Genomic DNA, 18,125 nt, shown 5'->3' with positions numbered 1-18,125 from the left:
TTCGGCCCTTTGAGCCAGCACCGTCATACACTGTGATCATGGCTGATCATCCACAATCAGTACCCTTTTCCTGCCTTCTCCCCATATCCCTTGACTCCGCCATCTTTAAGAGCTCTATCCAACTCTTTCTTGAAAGAATCCAGAGAATTGGCCTCCACTGCCTTCTTAGGCGGAGCAATAATCACCCCATCTGTTGCTAATCCGGTAGCGTGATGCTATTACATCACCAACAACATGGGTTTGATTACTGCCACTGTCTGTAAAGTGATTTGACATTCTCTCTGTGACCACGTGGGTTTCCTCTGGGTGCTCCAGTTTCCTCCCACGTTTCAAGGGCATACAGGTTAGTAGGTTAATTGGCTGCCTGGGAATAATTGGGTTTGTTAGGCCAGATAGGCCTGTTACTATGCTGTTATTATTTGCGTGCCATGTTAGTGTAGCGCTATTACAGCTTGGGGCATCAGAGTTCAGAGTTCGATCCCAGCGTCCTTTGTGAGGAATCTATGCATATCCTTCCCATGGAATGTGTAGGTTTTTTCCGGGTGCTCTGGTTTCCTCCCACAATCCAGAGATGTACTGGGTAGGGTAATTGGTCATTGTAAATTGTTCCTTGATTTGGTTAGAGTTAAATCAAGGCTGTTGTAGGATGGTGGGTGTTGCTGGGTGATGTGGTTCAAAGAGCTGGAAGGGCTTATTCTATGCTGTATTTCTAAATAAATAACTCGGTATTCTCCAGGACTTTGCTTGAAGCACGTTATAGTTGTTGAAAAGCAATGTGACACTTCTGTATCTGGCATATCATGGGAAATCTGGACTGAAGAAATTGTGTTATTTCTGGGTCTGGCCTGCGCATTATCGTTCTCTACAGTAGTACTGTGTTAGCTAGTACAATTTCCATGCTCTAATGATAAAATGACGCAGTTCCTGTGAATTTATGTATGGCATTCAACAGGGTAAAGTTCAGAATCTGCCCTTTCAAATGGTCTTGACTGTGTTTCTCTAGTCCATGGCTCAACCGAGACATAGTTGCCCTGCTTAAGTACCTTCAGGCAGAGGGTCAAGTTTTCCCTCAGCTATAATGACATCATAACTTAACCCCTTTATTGGTTGCAGCATTTGATGTTGGACTTCCAAACAATAGGTGATTGACCGTGGTCATTAATCCATAAGCAAAATCGCAGATGCAGACTAAATGAAAAAGAAGTGCAGACAGTGTAGTGCGGAGTATCTGAAATACGGATTTATTTCAGCACCAAGCAGCCAACAGCAGCCAATGTGCCTGTTGTGTGAAAAGGTTTTTTTTAAATGAGGCACTGAAATTGTCCGGCTCCTTGAGCATTTGAAGAGAATACACTCTGATAAAGAAAACAATAATTTAGCTCATTTTCACTTGCTTTGTGAAAACTTTCAGAAACGGCAAACACTTCAAAACGTTTGCCAGCTCTTCACAACAAAACAGTGAAGGTTTGCATGCTTCATATAACATTTCATTGCTCATTGCTAAATCCAGAACTTTCCATACAATTGGAGAAGAACTGATTCTGCCAGCAGTAAGGGAGGTTATGAGTGCAGTTTTGCATTGGTTACCAGACCAAATAATTATTGTGATTCCATGCAGTGACAACTCTGTTCAAAGATGAATAGATAAAATGTCTGAGAATGTGGAAAACATTGAGCATCATAATTAGGACAACAGAATTTGCCCTGCGGTTGGATGAGTCAACTTTGTCAGGCGACAAACCCTTGCTCCTTGGTTATGGTTGCTTCATAAAAGATGAAAACATGTTTCAAGAGTTGTTGTTTGAAAAGGAACTAGAAACAGATATGAAGAGTAGTCAATATTTTGGTTGTTAAGCAGTTTTTCAAAGAGAAAGACATTCCGCTTACCAGCAATCTTGCTTGTGCAACAGATGGGACACCACAGTGACAGGATACCACATGTCATTACTTTCTTGAAAAAAAGCTGTATCTAACATATTTACCATTCACAGACAGCATCTTGTTGCAAAAAACCCAAGTGATCGGCTGCACAAATCATGCTGTCAACTCTCAACTATTTTGAGAGCTTTGTATAAGGGTGATGAGGTCAGATGGCTCTCAAAAGGAAACTGCTTGAGATATTTGATGTGAGTTTTGAAAGTGATAAAGTTCTTCAAAGACTCAAATTCTTCATTCAGTAATCATCTCAAGAATATTATGCATGGCATTGCTTATTTGTCAGAATTATTCGCACTGTTTAATGAACTCAATCTTCAATTTCAAGAAAATGATGTGAATCTTACCAGAGTCAAATCAGTCACCTCCATATTTCTAATCAAGTTAACTGTATTTAAATGCAACGTTGGCCTTCAGGATCCTTGCCATTTGCCAAACCTCTCTGAGTTGAAAGAGACAGAACACAAGATGATGATCTTCAAGTATATGGTGCCTACCTGGATGAGCTGCATAAAGACATGTCAGGGAGATTTCAGGATCTTCTCTCGATCCAAATTCCAGTTTGGGTAATAACTCCCTTCCTGAACACTTGTAATGAGGAATTATCAGGAAGCATGGAGTTAGAACTGATCTCACCACAAAATGACTTTGAGCTCCAAAAAAGAAATTGTGTCAGACTTTTGGACGCAGAAAGACATCTCTGAATGCTATCTTGCACTGTGGAAAAAGGTCAAGATGTTCTTTATTGCTCTTCCAACAACATGGTTAGTGGGGTGTGGTTTTGGTGCAGTCATCCAACTTCCTTCAAGGTAACAAAACAGACTGTAAATTACTGAACGTGGGGATCTGAGACTCCTGACTGACATTCAGCCTGATGTTGAGAAGCTGATATCACTGCACCAAGCCCACTCATTTCATCGAAAGCTGAGAAAACATTGAAGTAGTGAATAGTTGAACTACTAATGTACACTAATTGTTTTTACCGGATTTTTATGTGATGTATAATTGTTTAAGTTTTAATTGTCTTTTTAGAATTGTGACCTCTGATTATCTTGCAATTTCATCAAACCCTGTTTGCATAGCGTACTAATAGTAAAGTTACTCTTCCACAGGCACCACTCTCTCTTTAGAGAAGACTAAGTTGGGTTTCTGTCAGTTGTACATAGGCATTATTCCATGAAGATTTTCCACCCATACTTTCCCCCATCTTTGTAACTCTGTACCATGTACAAAAGGGAACAGACCTAATAAAAAACAGAACTTTGAGTGGTGAAATGAAGGGTTTACAGAGGATCATGGACATCAACATTTTTCTCCAATTATCCAGAAGACCCATAAGATAAACCAAAGAGCTTAAAGTCATAGAGGTATAATCACAGGAAATATTACATAATTGGCGATGCAGATCTCCAAAAAATCTGGGTGCGTGATACTTATGCATTTTAACAAAGGAAGATTTGTTCAAAAAACTAGTTTGGTCACATGTACATCAAAGCATGCAGTGACATGCATTGTTTGAGTCAACAACCAACGCAGTCTGAATATATGTGGGGGCAGCCTGCAGGTGTTGTCATGCTTCCAGCACAAATATAGCATGCCCCCTAATCTGTATGTCATTTGTATGTGGAAGGAACATGGAGCTCCCGGAGGAAACCCATGCAGTCACGGAGAGAACATACAAATACTTTACAGATGGGAATTGAATCCCGACTGCTGATCACTGGAGCTGCAAAGCATTGCTTTTAGCCAGTGAATGACTACCTAACAAACTTGGAATTAAATGGCATTTTCCTATACTGTAATAAGTTACAGATTTTATTTCTGTACTTATTTTCAGTGTCAATCTTTGACTCTCCATGCTGTAGTTCTTGTTACACACCTGGTGTTAATATTTATCCATTATAACATCCACAGCCACACCTGTGCTGAGGTATTCCTTTGCAATAAATTTCTCACTGCCCCACAAATTTGTAATCTCACTGTATTTACACAACCCAAAAGAGACAGGGGAGATCTGAAAGAGGTGGAGGAGATCTTAAATGTTTTTTTTTGCATCTATGTTGACTCAGAAGGTGGATACAGAGTCTATAGATGTGAGGAAATGCAGCCATGAGGTTATGGACCCGATACAGGTTACAGAGGAGGAGGGTTTTGCTGTCTTGAGGCAAATTAAGTTGGATAGATCCACAGGGCCTGACAAGGCATTCCCTTGGAACCTGTGGGAGATTAGTGCAGAAATTGCAGGGGCCCTAACGGAGATACTTAAAACATCTTTAGCCACAGGTGAGTTGCCAGAGGATTGGAGGATAGCTAATGTTATTCTGTTGTATAAGAAAAGCTCTAAGAATAAGCCAGGAAATTACAGGCTGGTAAGCCTGACATCAGTAGTGGGAAAGTTATTGGAAGGTATTCTAAGGGACCAGATATATAAGTTGTGTTCGTCCATCATCGACGTCGATGAGGACCTCGACACCATTATGATGGTGTCAAGACTAGCGCATGATTTGGACTTAAGTGAGGGAGAGTTGCGCAGCGTCAGCCTCACTCTCTCTTCCCAATTTCCATCTGGATCGAGTGGCAAGACAGAGTCGAGACGGCTGGAGATGGGACTAGGTGCAGTGGATGACCAGGACGTCTTCTGTGTCTTGTCCTGCTCTACACGTTCCATGACACTTGCAGAGACCACCTTCTTGACCATTGGACCTTCCATTGGTCTCGTCCGCTCAGTCCGCCGGTGTCTGTCTTCACATGCTGGGGTAGACAACTCCCTATCTCACCGAGGGTTTGAGACCCATCGGCTACCCTCACCTGGTTTAGCCACCTTGTCGAAGCCATTGCCCCCTGGTGTGGCCACTGTTGCATGCAAACAACTACGGGGAGCCACAGGTGAGAGATGAGTGCCAGGTGGGGACCAAAGGTGGACTAACCGCCTTGAAAAGGATGCAACCTATTCCCCCACCAGAGGTGCTACCCCTCCCTGACACCCTATACACCCCAGATATATAAGTATTTGGATTGACAGGCACTGAATAGGGATAGTCAACATGGCTTTGTGTGTGGTAAGTTGTGTCTAACCCATCTTACAGAGATTTTTGAAGAAGTTACCAGGAAAGCTGATGAAGGCAAGGCTGTGGATGTTGTCTACATGGACTTTAGCAAGGCATTTGACAAGGTCCCACATGGGAGATTGGTCAAGAACTTCAGTCACTTGGCATTCAAGATGTAGTAGTAAATTGGATTAAACATTGGCTTTACAGAAGAAGCCAGACGTTGGTTGGAGATGGTTGCTTCTCTGACTCGAGGCCTGTCACTAATGGTGTGCCACAGGGATGGGTGCTGGGTCCCTTGTTGTTTGTCATCTACATCAACGATTAGGATGATTATGTGGTAAACTGGATCAGCAAGTTTGCGGATGATACCTAGATTAGGGGTGTAGTGGATAGCAAAGGAAACAAAGTTTAGAGTGGGATTTGGACCAGGTGGAAAAATGGGCTGAAAAATGACAGATGAAATTTAATGCAGGCAAATGCAAGGTGTTGCACTCTGGGAGGACCACCCAGGGTGGGTCTTACACAGTGAATGGTAGGGCACTGAGGAGTGCAGTAGAACAGAGGGATCTGGGAATACAGGTCCATAATTCCTTGAAGGTGGCATCACATAGATTCTAAAGAAAGCTTGTGCACAGTGGCCTCCATAAATCAATGTATTGAGAACACGAGTTGGAATATGATGTTGAAATGGTATAAGATGTTGGTGAGGCCTAATTTGAAGTGTTGTGTGCAGATTTGTTCACCTACCAACAGGAAAAATACCAATATGATTGAAAGAGTGCAGAAAAAATTTACAAAGGTGTTGCCAGGACTTATATGACCTAAGTTCTAGGAAAAGGTTGGACAGGTTAGGACTGTATTCCCTGAAACATAGAAGGTTTGACAGGGATATACAAAATTATGAGGGCCATATATAGGGTAAATGCAAACAGGCTTTTCCCACTGAAGTTGGGTGAGGACAACTAGAGGTCATGGGTTAAGGGTGAAAAGGGAAATGTTTAAGGAAATCATTAGGGGGAACAACTTCTCTCAGAGGATGATGAGAGTGTTGAATGAGCTGCCAGAGCAAGTGGTGGATGCAGGGTCAATTCCAACATTTAAGAGAAATTTGGATGGATACATGGATGGCAGGGGTATAGAGGTCTATAGTCCGGATACGAGTCAATGGGACTGGGGAGATTAATGGTGTGACACAGACTAGATGGGCCAAAGGGCCTGTTTCTGTTCGGTAGGGCCCTATGACTCTATAACTCCAGAAATCCTTCCATAAATTTAATTTCTCTTATCTTTAATCAGTATTTGAAATCTATGTCCAAACTAGGAAGTTAAACAAAAGACTTGCATTTCCATAAGGTGATGACATTAACCTACCAAAAACACAGGATTTTTTCTGGGGTCTCTTGGCATTTATGTTTTACTCTGAGGTTTCCTGCTTAGCCTTGATTGTTGTTGAAACAATTCACATCAAACACCCACTGGTAGGCATTTATTTCCAAATCATACATCATAAATAAAATATCTCTTTGTGTTCTTTGCATCTAGAAAATAGTTTAAAAGCGTAGACCAGGATTTTTTTTTTGTTATTACAGGATTTGAGTGGAGGGGTGGAGATACGTCTCTACCAAAGGGGGTGTAAGGTGCTCCTTCGCTCCACTAGAATGTAGGTCACCTTTGGACAAGGTGTAGCACAAGCTTAGCTCCCCAGTCATGATCACGTGAAGCCATGGGAGCAGGAGGTGAAGGGTCATATGAGCAGCTGGCCTTTAACACAACCCCTGGTTAAGATTTCTACTGCTATGCTGTAGGTATTACATTTTAGCAGTTCTGTAAAAGCAGTGTTTTCTGCTTTTAGAATGTTTTGGATTTGGCTGCAAGGTAAGGGCTATAACGTTCACCTTAGGAATGTTGTGTCAGCCAATCAGGATGGTGGAATTGGGAGAAGGTTCTAGAGAAAGCTGGGCAGAGAGAGATTTGTGACAGGCAGTGTGGTTCGCGGGTTTATTTTTGGCACGAGCTGCGGGGAGGGCAGGAAGGAAGATGGCTGAGGATGCCGTGGGAAGAAACATCCCTGTTGCATGAAGTGCTTTGTGCAGATGATTGGCTCCAAGGAGGAAGGGCCAATACTCCTGAGAGAGAGAGCCCATGCTTCGAGATGGATTTTGAGTGATGTTCGGAATGTGATGCGTGTTTTCGCACAGACCGTGGGTCCAGCGTGTACATAAAAAGATAACTTCAAGATGAGCTCCAACGCATGTGCACGTTTGGACTGGGTGACAGGCAGGTAAGGAGATAAGGTTCAGTTGTCAGGATCCATGCTGACACTGATAGTAAATACAAGAAGTCTGACTAAAGATTGACTGACTCATTTCTGGTCATCTCATTATAGGAGGGATGCGGAAACTTCAGAGAGGGTGCAGAGGAGATTTACCAGACTGCTGCCTGAATTGGAGAGCATGTCTTATGAGGATAGGTTGATAAATCTAGCACTTTTCTCTTTGGAGCGAAGGAAGATGAGAGGTAGCTTGAGAGAGGTCTGGGAATGGGATGGTAGGCATTCCTTATCTTAATATAACAATGGTCTAGTGTGTTGGGACCTCTGGTGCTACAGGTTATATTTTGATGGTAATTAGGCAGGGATTTCTTCAAGTAAGCCTGGCTGAAATCCCCACCTATGGTTTGAAATGCTTGGGGATGGACTGTTTCTTATTTGGAGACTGCATCATGCAGTGTCTCAAGCACTTGATTGTAGTTGGCTGGTGGTGGTATGTAAACTCTGGTGAGGATCATAGATGACAACTCCCTAGGTAAGTAGAACGGACAGCATTTGATCATCAGGTGTTCAAGGTCAGAGGAACACAAATTTCACAAAACCACCACGTCAGAGCACCACTGAGAGTTTCTCAGGAACAGTCATCTCTGCCTTTTCCCTTTTCTGGATCAGCAGTTTGGTCCACCCTGTGAATCAAGAAACCTTCAGGTCTAATTGCTGTATCTGGCATGCTGGGAGTAAGCCATGTCCCGATCAGACATAGAACACAACAATCTCTCATTTCCCTCCAATACAGCAATCTTGACTTCAGATCCTCAGTTTTGTTCTCCAGAGACTGCACATTTGCTAACAAGATGCTGGGTAGGGTGGGGGTCTCATTCCTCAGTTTTTCAACCTGAATTGGAATTTCCCCCCCCCCCCCCCACTTGTCCTGCCTCAGCCATGGTGATGAACCTTCATCCACTTAAAGGTGCCATAGAAAATCATGAAATCTGTAGTTCATCAAGTTGATTTGAAAGTACATTGCTTAAAGGGAAATTACGTGCAGCAGGTTGCAGTGAGAGTAATTCAAAAGAGATATGTTTAGAAGTATTGTTCGTAAACCGCAGAACATTGCCATGGTTCACTGGCAACAAATACTGTGATAGAACAGAAGTGTAATTACAGTGGACAAAAAACATGGAGAACATACAGTGGTGCTAGAAAGTTTGTGAACCCTGAGAATTTTCTCTATTTCTGCATAACTATAACCTAAAATGTGATTAGATCTTCACGCAAGTCCTAAAACTAGCTAAAGAGAGCCCAATTAAATAAATAACACAAAAAAATCCTAATTGTTCAGTTATTTATTGAGAAAAATGATTCAATGTTACATTTATTTGTTGGAAAAAGTATGTGAACCTTTGCTTTCAGTGACTGGTGTGACCCCCTTGTACAGCAATAACTTCAACCGGACATTTCTGGTAACTGTTGATCAGTTCTGTAAATCGGCTTGGAAGGACTCTAGGCCATTCCTCCTTACAAAACTGCTTCAACTCTGGGATGTTGGTGGGCTTCCTTGCATGGACCATTTGCTTCAGGTCCTTTCACATCATTTCTATAGGATTAAGTTTAGGACTTTGACCAGGCCATTCCAAAACACACTTTCTTTTTAAACTATTCGTTTGTTGATTTACTCGTGTCTTTTGGATCATTATCTTGTTGCATTATCCAACTTCTATTAATCTTCAGGTGACAGACTGGTACCTTGACATTCTCCCATAAAATGTCTTGATAGAATTTTGAATTCATTGTTCCCTCAGTGATTGCAAGCTGTCCAGGCCCTGAAGTAGCAAAGCAACTCCAAACCATGATGCTCTTTCCACCAAGCCTCTCAGTTGAGATGAGGTTTTGGTTTTGGTGTGCAGTGTTCTTTTCCTTCCAAGCACAGCAATGTGCATTTCTGCCAAAAAGTTTAACCTTTGTCTCATCTGTCCAAAGAACATTGCCCCAGAAGGATTGTAGGTGTACTTTTGCAAACAGGAGATGTTCAGCAATGGTTTTTTTTGGACAGCAGTGGTTTCCTCCGTGGTGACCTTCCATGAACACCATTCTTATTCGGTGCTTTTCTTACAGTGAACAGATGAACAGAGACTTTAACAAGTTCTAGAGATTTCTGCAGTCTTTTGCTGTGACCCTTGGGTTCTTTTTCACCTCCTTCAACATTGCACATTGTGCTCTTGGTGTGATCTTTGCACAATGCCCACTCCTAGGGAGAGTAGCAACAGTACTGAGTTTCCTCCATTTGTAGACAATTTCTCTTACGGTGGGCTGATGAACACTCAGGCCTTCAGAAATGGTTTTGCAGCCTTTTCCATCGCTACAATTCTTCTTCTAAGGTCCTCTGAAAGTTGTTTGGATTGAGGCACGGTGCACATAAACAGATCTTTCTTGAGAAGAGCAGGCTCTGTCAGTAATCTGGTTTTGTGCATCTTTTTCATAGGGCAGGGCACCACAACCCACACCTCCAATCCCATCTCTTTCACTGGAATACCTGACTCCAAATAGCTTATCCTAGAGGTCCACATACTTCTTCTAACAAATACATGTAATATTTGATCATTTTACTCAATAAAATAAATGAACAAATATAATTTTTTTAATGTTATTTATTTAATTGGGGCCTCCTCATCTAGTTTTAGGATTTATGTGAAGATCTGATCACATTTTAGGTCATATTTATGTAGAAATAAAGAAAATTCTACAGGGTTCACAAACTTTTGACCACCACTGTAATCGATAGAATAACTAAATAAATAAATAAATCAATCAAGAAAGCCCATCAATGCCACTACTTTCTGAGAAAGCTGAAGGGAGGTGGACTATGCACATCTAAACTCACATCATTCTATAAATGCGTAGTTGAGAGCATCTTAACATACTGTATCATTGTATGGTATGAAAACTGAACTGCCGCAGGCATGAAGGCTCTACAACTGCCCAACACATCATTGGCACTAACCTACCTATCAGCAGGGACATTTACACAGAAAATACTACCACTACTACGTCGACTCAGGCCTAGGGGGCCGGTGTCGGGCACGATGACGGACTCTCCACTTCTCCCTCTCCCTCATCGGTGTGTTCAGTTCATCTACATTAGCCGCGCCACTGTCTTCTAGGAGCGTGTTGACCATAGTCTTGGGAGGGCACCCAGGATTCATCCTCCCATGCTTGGGCTCCCATATGATGACTAGGCTGGCAGGTAGCTCGGGGTGGCATAGACAGTGCCCTGCTAGTTGCAATCTTCTTACTTCGATTTTAGTGGTGAGCATCGGTAGGTTGTTATAGAGCTCTACGTTCGTCATGTGCTGTTGCCAACTCACGTCCAGAGCCATCCGGAGCATTCATGTATGGCAACCATCTAGAGACTTTCACATCGTCTTGGTGAGTGTCCACGTCTCGCATCCGTACGTGAGAATGGACTCTATGACTGCTATGAAAATCCTCTTTTTAAGCCCTCTGGTCAGGTTCGACTTCCAGATTTCCTTCATGTCATTATACGGAGAGGAGCCGGAAAAAGGCCAGCAATATTATGAAGGATCCCACCTGCCCTGCGCAGGGACTCTTTGTCCCACTCCCATTAGGGAGTCGACTACTTAGCATCCAATCCTGGGCCACCAAAGTTCAAAGTAATTTATTACAAAGTTCGAAGTCAACCAGACTCAAAAACAGTTGCTTTCCCCAAGCAGTAAGGCTGATCAGCATCTCCTCCCACAAACCCACCCCTGCATAACCCCCACCTCCACTACTTTATCATTTCCTGTCACTCACCTTATGTACAGACACTCCTGTGCCTAGCATCACTTTATGGACATACAGTCAACCTATGGATATAAGTTAGCTAATGTATTTATATTAATTGTGCCTTTTATTATTGTGTTCTTTATCTTATTATCTGTTTTTATGCTGCATCCAATCTGAAGTAACAACTATTTAATTCTCGTTTATACTTGTGTAATCGAAATGACAACATTCCTGAACTTGAACTTGTATTAACTTGACTATACTAATGTGCACAGATTGGCATCCATCTGTCTCGAAGGACAATGGGCGATGATGATCATCATCACAAGCCTGGGCGGAAGGTATGGAGATCCTGAGATGCCCAGTCGTCACGATCCCCCTCTCGACTTCACCAGTGTAGTCCAAAGGAAAGCTTATGAAGCAATACGTTTGGCTCCAGTGGCTACAGGAGTTGCCGGAAGGATTTCAATGACGTCCAACCGCCTTAGGGGCTCCACTGCAGATTTGCTGTCTGGGATTACTCCCGTAGCCTTCGTCTCTTCCGAGGCTGCCCACAAGGCAATGGAGCTATTTAGCCATAACTGTGGATCTGGTTCACGAGCACCAGGGCAAGTTTCCACAGCGGTAGACCTGCATGCCACGTGTGCAGGGGCCAGACCTCCGCCCCGTCCTCTGTAGTTCAGCCCGAGTCCGAAAGGAGTTCAGTTCCCGTGTGTCGCCGGCGAGGAGGCACTACATGAGGCTTGCTGTTGGAGAGGCTGTGTACTGGCAGGGAGAGACTTACACATTCAGCTCTCCTTTCCGCAAGTCTGCAGTGGAAGCTGAAAGTGAGAGCGACAAGCCCTACCCACTGCACTACCATATTAGACACTTCACATCTTTAGTGCACACCATTCAGATAAAACAGGGACCTGAAGGTAGTAAATTACAGGAAGGAGTGAGATGCAGTCGGGATAACTGATACTTATCTACATAAATTACAAAACAAGCAGTTAACTATTGAAAAGAAGAAAGTATCAGGAAATGATGGGAAAGAAAAAGTGGGTGGATAGATGGGACTATAATAGAAATAATAACGCTGTGGTAGTAGCAACTGAGTCATGTCTGGTACGAAACTAAAAATAAAATATGCCTGGTTTGAGGAAACTGAGTTAATCCTGCAGATTATATGTCAGTAGAAGGTAGATGAAAGAAAAGATGGAGTGTTTAAATGAATAAAATGTGTAATCAACATTGAGTAACAGAAATGATTGAAATTCTCTGTAATTGAATTGGAAACCGAACAATAGGCTGAAATTTAAAATGATGTGGTCTTTCATTGAATGTCTTATGGTTATTATTCTATTATTGATAAAAAAAATGAATCTCAGGGTTGTATATGGTGACATATGGGTATTTTGATAATAAATTTACATTGAACCTTGAATTTAAAATGAGAAGGGGAAGAAGGTTCAGTTGTCAGGGTCCATGCTGACACATGGTAAATATGAGTCCGACTAAAGAATGACTTGACTCATTTCTGGTCATCTCATTATAGGACGAACGTGGAAACTTTAGAGAAGGTGCAGAGGAGATTTACTAGACTGCTGCCTGAATTGGAGAGCATGTCTTATGAGGATGGGTTGAGAAATCTAACGCTTTTCTCTTTGGAGCGAAGGAAGATGAGAGGTGGTGAGAGAGAGGTGTAAAAATGATAAGAACCCTAGATCAGGTGGACAGCTAGAGACTTTTCTCTCAGGGAAGAAGTTGGTAATAGGAGAAGGTATAATTTTAAGGTGATTGGAGGAAAGTTTAGGGGAGATGTCCGAAGTAAGCTGTTTACACAGAGAGTGGCGAATGGGCAGAGCGGACTGCTAGGGGTGGTAATAGAAGTAGATGCATTAGGAACATTTAAGGTACTCTTAGATAGGCACTTGGATGATAGGAAAATGGAAGACAAAGTAGGAAGGAAGCATTAGATTGATTTTAGAGTAGGTGAAAGGATATGAACAACATCATGTGCTGTAATAGTCAATAGACAATAGGTACAGGAGTAGGCCATTCGGCCCTTTGAGCCAGCACCGCCATTCACTGTGATCATGGCTGATCATCCACAATCAGTACCCTATTCCTGCCTTCTCCCCATATCCCTTCACCCCGCTATCTTTAAGAGCTCTATCTAACTCTTTCCTGAAAGAATCCAGAGAATTGGCCTCCACTGCCTTCTGAGGCAGAGCATTCCACAGATCCACAACCCTCTGTGTGAAAAAGTTTTTCCTCAGCTCCGTTCTAAATGGTCTACCCCTTATTCTAAAACTGTGGCCTCTGATTCTGGACACCCCTAACATCGGGAACATGTTTCCTGCTTCTAGCGTGTCCAATCCCTTAATAATCGTATACGTTTCAATCAGATCCCCTCTCATCTTTCTAAATTCCAGTGTATACAAGCCCAGTCGCTCCAATCTTTCAACATATGACATTCCCGCCATTCCTAGAATTAACCCAATGAACCTATGCTGCACTCTCCCCATAGCAAGAATGTCCTTCCTCAAATTTGGAGACCAAAACTGCACACAATACTCCAGGTGGGGTCTCACCAGGTCCTTGTACAACTGCAGAAGGACCTCTTTGCTCCTATACTCAACTCCCCTTGTTCTGAAGGCCAACATGCCATTAGCTTTCTTCACCGCCTGCTGTACCTGTATGCTTACTTTCAGTGACCGATGAACAAGGACACCCAGATCTCGCTGTACTTCCCCTTTTCCTAACTTGACACCATTCAGATAGTAATGTTCTATGTTCTATGAATAATAGAAGTTAAGAACCAAATTTTGATTTACAAATGGAATCACTTACTGACTTTATCTATTTTATTTAGTGATGCAGTGTGGTAGAGGTCCTTCTGGCCCTTCAAGCTGCAATGCCCAGCAACCCCCATCAACCTCGATTTAGCCTAAACCAATCATGGGACAATTTTACAATGACCGATTAACCTACCCGGTATTTCTTTAGACTCTGGGAGGAAACCAGAGGACTCAGAGGAAACCCACACATTCCGTAGGGGAGGAGGTCCAGAGACTGCTTACAGAGGACGCTGGGATTGAACTCTAAACTCCAACGCCCAGAGCTGTAAGAACGGCATGCTGACCATTATGCTGCCATGGCGCCCAACTGATGGGGTGAGCAAAACCCGAAAGGCAATGTGAGATGTATGATGAAAATGAAATTCATTGCGTGGAGAATACAAGAGGTGAGTGTGGTAGATCAGTAGGGGAAAGAATTGAAAGAATATCTAAGAGTTTAATTGGAATATTTGTCTGAGGGATGACAAGGATGGATGGGTTGGAAGAATGCTAGCTAATTATAAAAGATCACGGTTGAATAAAGACAATAAGTAAAACTAAAACTAAAGGAAAATGCATCTTCAAAACAATTAAGATGGGGACAACTCTAAAGGCTATGAAGTTAGAGAAGAATAATGCAGGCATTTAACTGTAAGAAATTATGCTGAGCTAATTTTGTAACCTCTAGATCACTGAGTTGACCCTTATGGAGTAGTACGTGAACCCACAACCTTGCGGTTCAGAAGCTGGAGTGTAAATAAGTGAACCACAACTAGAATTGAAAGGAGTCTTTGTGTGTAGTTTTCATTGATTCTATTGTATTTGTCTGCTCTACTGTAAGTGTCTTCAAGAAAATGAATCTCAAAGTTGTATATGGTAATGTATACATATTTTGGTAATAAATTTACTTTGAACTTTAAGAAGTAGAAAGGATGGTCACCTTCGCCTAAAGGTAAGTATTTATCTAAATAGCTTAGAATCCGATTAAAGTCTTTCCAGGAGTTGAATTGAATTGAATTGGCTTTATTACTTACATCCTTCATATACATGAGGAGTAAAAATCTTTATGCTATGTCTCTGTCTAAATGTGCAATGTGCAATTTATAGTAATTTATAATAAATAGTATGTACAACAGGACAGTCAATATAACGTAGAAATGCAGTTGTGTCAGCATGAATTAATCAGTCTGATGGCCTGGTGGAAGAAGCTGTCCTGGAGCCTGTTGGTCCTGGCTTTTATGCCGTGGTACCATTTCCCAGATGGTAGCAGTTTGTGGTTGGGGTGACTCGGGTCCCCAATGATCCTTCATGCCCTTTTTACACACCTGTCTTTGTAAATGTCCTGAATAGTGGGAAGTTGACATCTACAGATGCGCTGGGCTGTCCTCACCACTCTCTGCAGAGTCGTGCGATTGAGGGAAGTACAGTTCCCATACCAGGCAGTGATGCAGCCAGTCAGGATGCTCTCAATTGTGTCCCTGTAGAAAGTTCTTAGGATTTGAGGGCCCATACCAAACTTCTTCAACCGTCTGAGGTAAAAGAGGCGCTGTTGTGCCTTTTTCACCACACAGCCGGTATGGACAGATCACGTGAGATCCTCAGTGATGTGTATGCTGAGGAACTTAAAGCTGTTCACCCTCTCAACCCCAGATCCATTGGTGTCAATAGGGGTTAGCCCGTCTCCATTCCTTCTGTAGTTCACAACCAGCTCCTTTGTTTTTGCAACATTGAAGTCGTGGTTGTTTTCTTGACACCACTGTGTCAGAGTAACGACTTCTTTTCTGTCGGCTGCTTTGTTATTATTTGAGATTAGGCCAATCAATGTAGTATCGTCAGCAAATTTAATTAGCAGATTGGAGCTGTGGGTGGCGACACAGTCATGGCTATACAGAGAGTAAAGGAGTATGCTTAGGACCTGTGTTGAGGGTCAGAGGGACAGAGGTGAGGGAACCCACTCTTAGCACGTGCCAGCGATCTGCCAGGAAGTCCAGGATCCAGCTACACAAGGCAGGGAGAAGGCCAAGGTCTCTGAGCTTCTTCCTGTGGAGGGAATTATGGTGTTGAATGCTGAACTGTAGTCCAAGAACAGCATTCTCACATCAGCATCCCTCTTTTTCCAGATGTGTAAGGGCGGTATGTAGAGCAGTGGCTATTGGGTCATCTGTCGATCGGTTGTGTCGGTAGGTGAATTGTAGGGGTTCCAGTGTGGGTGGTAGCATGCTGCAGATGTAATCCTTGACCAGCCTCTCAAAGCATTTGCTTATTATTGAGGTGAGTGTGACAGGACGCCAGTCATTCAGATATGTTACCTTTGTCTTTTTAGGTACAGGAACTATGGTGGATATTTTGAAGCAGGAGGGCGGAGAGATAACAAATGTCTGTAAACACACCTGCCAGTTGAACTAAAGCTCTGTGTGATTGCTTTATTATCGAACTTGTTTATGTACAGATTTGTATTAGGCAGGGCTTCCCATCAACCAGCAGAAAATTGTACCTCATGTGTGTGAATATCTATTTCTATTTTAATATTTCCCTCAAGGAACTTTCTGCTAATTATCTCCTTTAACCACCTCCTGTTTCTGAAGGTGCAAGAAATGTGCCAGAACTAGTACTGTACTTCATGAGGAAAAGGAAAATATTTGTTAATATTATTTGCTGACGATCTCATTGTATAATAATAGATCAAAAGACGTGGAAACTCCTTGATGTGTCACGCTATATTCATGTTAAAATATTGCTTTCATGTAAGAACTTTGGTTCTAATTATTTTTACACATCTTTATTAGTTTTGGGTTGACTATTACAGGAGAAACACCCTTCAAAGCTGAACTCTGAAACATTGTAGTCATGTATGGATGGCAGGGTGGAGATACATCTCTACTGAAGGAGGTGTAAGATGCTTATTCCTTCTGGAAGCCTGCAGGTCACCCTTGGGCAAAGTGTAGCACCTGCTGCACCCCGATCAGGGTCCCATGAAGCCAGGGGAGCAGGCGATGGCCGGTCGTATGAGCAGCCGGTGCACATCACAAGTCCTGGTTATGTGACCACTGACGCCAGGCAGACTATCTCCGAAGAGTATTGATAATGGCTGGGGTCACCCGTCTTGTAAAGACACTGCCCAGACGAAGGCGATGGCAAACCACTTCTGTAGAGAAAATTGCCGAGAACAATCATGGTCATGGAAAGTCCATGATCGCCCACGTCATACGACATGGCACACGATGATAATGATAATACTCATGTATCTTGGAACCTTAAAATTGTTGTGTAAATAAGGATTTTGCTCCTCATTCAAGCATTCCTGAGATGCTGCAATCTCTTCGTGAATTTCACAGGATCTCTAACAGCTCTGCAGACAAACCAGACTTTTTAGTCTCAAATGTAAATCAGTTTTGGAATTAAGTGAAGTGATAATGATAACAGACACAGCACTTGGTATGGTCGTCTTGTTTCTACTTAAATTTCTTCAAGTGTATTTTATAAGTACATAACTCTTATTTGTTGTAGTTATTAGAGGTTAGACTATGTGCAATATTCTGTTATACTAGCACAGGCAGTCCCAAGGTTACGTTCTCTGTTGCTGAGAACTATCGATAAGCCAATTTTTCTGTAAGTAAGAAATATTGATTTTCTACGCTAACCCATATTGTATTGCTCTACAAGCACCTGTTATAACTATATTTCATTGAATAATCACACTAACTCTACCAATATTTAAACTAATGGACTATATTTGTATCTAATCATTACTAAATACCATGAAATGTTTTACTATTACTACTAGTTTGAAAGTTGCACGGGAGAAATTGAAACTTATGTAATTTAGGCAATCTGTAACCTGAAAAGCCCATAGATTATTTCTGTGTACTAAAGTTGGAACACTTACTGAAAGGAAGGAGAACCCAACAGTCTGCCCCAGTTCTAAAGTCAGTCCATCTGTATTTAAATCAAGTAACAAAACATTTCACAACATCAAGTTCTTGTCATGTCAAACATACCCATTATTGCTGCCAAACGAAACAGCATTCCTCCGGACCAAGTCACAACACAGTACATATAACTCACAGGCAATACATGAAGTAATATTACTACAAATAAATTAACAAATAATTATGTCATTTATGTCATAAGTTCAAAAGTAAACAGTATAATGCTACTGGAGCTTCATACGTGATGAGACCTGTGTGGTGTCAGGGAGTTCAGTAGACTCACAGCCTGCAGCAAGAAGCTGCTTCTCACCCTAACAGTCCTTGTCTTAATGCT

General features: G+C 42.2%; 1 protein-coding gene across 1 annotated transcript in view; it reads left to right on the top strand.

Annotated features, from left to right (window-relative positions):
• lyrm9 (LYR motif containing 9) overlaps window positions 1-13,978 on the top strand; it is a 54,014-nt gene extending 40,036 nt beyond the window's left edge. Inside the window, exon 6 of the mRNA XM_063031002.1 lies at window positions 11,316-13,978. Coding sequence (XP_062887072.1) covers window positions 11,316-11,718 — 403 coding nt within the window. The 3' untranslated portion in view covers window positions 11,719-13,978. The remainder of the gene's footprint in view (window positions 1-11,315) is intronic.
• The last annotated feature ends 4,147 nt before the right edge of the window (window positions 13,979-18,125 follow it).

Source organism: Mobula hypostoma, chromosome 23 (genome assembly GCF_963921235.1).
Source record: "Mobula hypostoma chromosome 23, sMobHyp1.1, whole genome shotgun sequence".
In the NCBI taxonomy this organism is placed as follows: Eukaryota; Metazoa; Chordata; class Chondrichthyes; order Myliobatiformes; family Myliobatidae; genus Mobula; species Mobula hypostoma.
Note: the sequence above shows the minus strand (reverse complement) of the source record. Positions and strands in the feature narration are given on the sequence as shown.